The sequence below is a fragment of the Humulus lupulus genome, chromosome 7 (assembly GCF_963169125.1).
Source record: "Humulus lupulus chromosome 7, drHumLupu1.1, whole genome shotgun sequence".
NCBI classification, from domain to species: domain Eukaryota; kingdom Viridiplantae; phylum Streptophyta; class Magnoliopsida; order Rosales; family Cannabaceae; genus Humulus; species Humulus lupulus.
The window spans coordinates 86,578,968-86,582,020 of record NC_084799.1 but is presented as its reverse complement, the minus strand read 5'-3'; the positions used below and the strand labels follow the sequence as shown (position 1 = coordinate 86,582,020).

Here is a 3,053-nt window from a genome sequence, read left to right as displayed (position 1 = left end):
TTAGAAAATTACAACAAGAAAGGCGTAATCATTTACAATACCCTCATAGGACTTCACGCCATAGCTATACTGAATTGGAAGCTGATTTAGTAAGTACATATATAGAACGTATTATGCCTGATTTTATGTTTTCTTCATTTGATGTTAAAATTGACCTAATTCTATTACATGCAACAAGCTAAGTGGGGCACAACAGAGCAAATAGATCGATCTATACTCTGGAAGGAGGCCAGAAAAGATTCTTCTGGCAACTATGTCATCGAGCGTGACAAGGTCAAGGGAGAGGCCATCGTAAGTTGTAAAATGTTAAATGACTTTTGGTAATTGTTTTATATTTTAGTAACAAACATATAATTGATTAAATTTTGTACAGGAAGACATGCTTGAGCAAAGAAAAGAGGGCAAACTGATTGAAATTGGAACAAATGACATCCTAACACAAGTGTTAGGTACTGCTGAGCACCCCGGTCGAGTTCGAGGCTAGAGTCGAGGTGTCATAAAAAGAGACTACTTTCATAAGCCTGTTTTTTCTAAGAGGCTTGCAGAAAAAACAAATTGAGTTTGAACGACAATCCAACATACGACATAGGGAAGAGATTGAAAAGTTGAAAGAATCATTCATGTCCAAGCTTGAAGAATTATCAACCAAGATGGCACATATGCAAGCTAACTTTGATAGTCATTCTAGCTTAGGCAACCATTCTAGAGTCAATACAATAGAAGTTGAGGCCCCAATTGACACTGCCCCAGAAGTTGAGGCACCGATGGACACTACTCCAGATGTTGAGGCACCAATTGACACTACTCCAGAAGTTGAGGTACTGATGGACCCTACTCCAGGAGTTGAGGCACCTGTTGACACTAGTACTTTGTATGAGACACCTACACCTTCACCTTCTATTCATCCTGAGCCACTAAAGGTAAATTCTCTTTTATTTTTTAGAAATGATTATTTAACTTATACTAACTATAACATCATTGCAGAAAGATGTTAAGTGCAAATTATACATTGAACAAGGTGGTGATGTTGTGGCTCTTGGACGGGTGGTGGCTACCAAAGGCAATGTACATGGGAAAAGTTTAGCACCTGGTAACTATCGCGTGGTTGTTGATAGATGTCTAGATGGGAGTGCAAAACTACCAGTCTGAGTTGGGGATGAGATGACTCTTGTGGTTCATGCAGTCAACAGTTATGTTGCTTGGCCATCGCATCTGATCATTACTTATGATCATGAACAGGTAACTTTTAGTGTGCTGTAAAAATTTTCATCTTGAAAGATCCATAAATATTTAATTTCATGGAGAGAGAGGGAGTAAATTGTGTAATAGATGGGGATTTTGACAAAGAAATATATGGTGTGGTACTGGTGAGGAGCCATGTGCCAAAGGAATTGACATAGCATACTTAATTAGTCTCTTAAATTATATATTTACATTATTGGTTTTGGTTGAAATACAACCTATAAATTGCAAGTGCTGCTGCAGACAGATAATAAAATAGTGTGTTAGAAACTTCTCTTTTGCGATATTTTCAAAATGTCTTTCTCATTATGCCTCCCATGTACAACCATATATGTTCACACTCCTAAATTCTTACATTTTTTAATACATTTGTTCTCACCTACTACAACTAAAAGAATTATAGCCGTCCATGAAGAATATTATATATATATATTTATACATGTATATATGAAAGGAAGAGATCAATTTTGGATGGGCATTTGCATTGATAATAAATTGAATGTATTTTGTGATTTTTTTATCTAACTTTTCTATGTTAATTGTGAAGGAACCCAAGAGACTAAAGAGAAAGAGGATTTCAGCAGCTTGTCCGCCAACACAAGACCTAAAACATCCTCTACAACATCTTCCTACTACTCAAGAAGAGGCAAGATCAAGTATGGCTAGTAAGTCGCCGATTATCTTCAAGGTTCCCACTGGACTTCCCATGTTTTTGAAGATACTTCTAGGTTCAGTTAAGTACGTAGAACCAGGATTCATGATTGACATTCTTATGGAGACCAATATTATGGGCGAACAATATACCTTATATATCTCACATGAGGATATAGTACACTTTGGACTTATGGAAGAAATCGGCGCGTCTTGCATTTCATTCTATATCAGGTAAATTTTAAATTAATAAACATTATATATTTTAGTTTCTATTTAAGTATAACTATAATATCATTAACTTTCATGTATGTAGTATAATATATTCCGAGTTGTGCGATAGAGAGATATCACACTTTTTTGGTTTCATTGAGCCATCGTGGTCATCGAGAATTGGGACAAATATGGATAATCGGGATGAAATTATCTCAGAGTGTATCAATAACACAGTAATGGGTCAAACTTGGTTAATGCCATATCATTTCTTGTAAGTAAATTTTTCATTTAATATTAATTTTACTTATACCTTATGATGTTTATTTTAATAACTTTGTTTAAATGCAGACGTCACTGGATGTTAGTGATCATTGATTCAGATGACCATACATGTTACTATCTTGATCCACTTAGAAAATCTCCTCCAAATGATTTGAAGAACCTTATGAACAAGTAATACATTTGAAACTCATTTTAGAATATAATATGGTTATTTGATATGGAAATAAAAAATTAATATGCTCTTCATATTGATGTATATATAGTGTCTCTTCACACATTAAGCGAAAGACAGGAAGGAATGAAAAAAATTACAAGTGGAAAATAGTCAATTTCTCTCGTCAAACATCGTCAGTAGAATGCGGCTTTTATATCGTAGGGATGATGGACTATTGCTTGAATGAGACACCAATGCGATGGCTAACTAGTAATGTAAGTGTATTTATTAGTATTGAACTACAATTCTATTGGATTTAATTTCTCACTTAGTTTTTATTTTGTGTTTTGTAGTGTGGTGGAAAGAATACATATACACTTGGTGAAATTAATGAAACTCGAAATGAATGGGTCGCCAAGCTTCTTAAGCAGATGAGTCATAGTTAGAGTAACTTTTGAAATCAGAATTAAAAAATATACTAATTGTAGTATTTAGTTAGTACTTACAT

At 34.4% G+C, this 3,053-nt stretch overlaps 2 protein-coding genes across 2 annotated transcripts; both read left to right on the top strand.

Moving 5' to 3' along the window:
- The first annotated feature begins 594 nt into the window (after positions 1-594).
- On the top strand, positions 595-1,862 carry LOC133789762 (uncharacterized). Its single transcript, XM_062227515.1, has 3 exons — positions 595-920; positions 985-1,239; positions 1,790-1,862. Exons 1-2 carry the CDS (start codon positions 621-623, stop codon positions 1,147-1,149), a joined length of 465 nt encoding a protein of 154 aa, XP_062083499.1. The 5' UTR covers positions 595-620; the 3' UTR covers positions 1,150-1,239; positions 1,790-1,862.
- LOC133791946 (uncharacterized) lies at positions 1,162-2,566 on the top strand. The gene is made up of 4 exons (XM_062229855.1): positions 1,162-1,239; positions 1,790-2,127; positions 2,210-2,380; positions 2,458-2,566. Exons 1-4 carry the CDS (start codon positions 1,162-1,164, stop codon positions 2,564-2,566), a joined length of 696 nt encoding a protein of 231 aa, XP_062085839.1.
- The last annotated feature ends 487 nt before the right edge of the window (positions 2,567-3,053 follow it).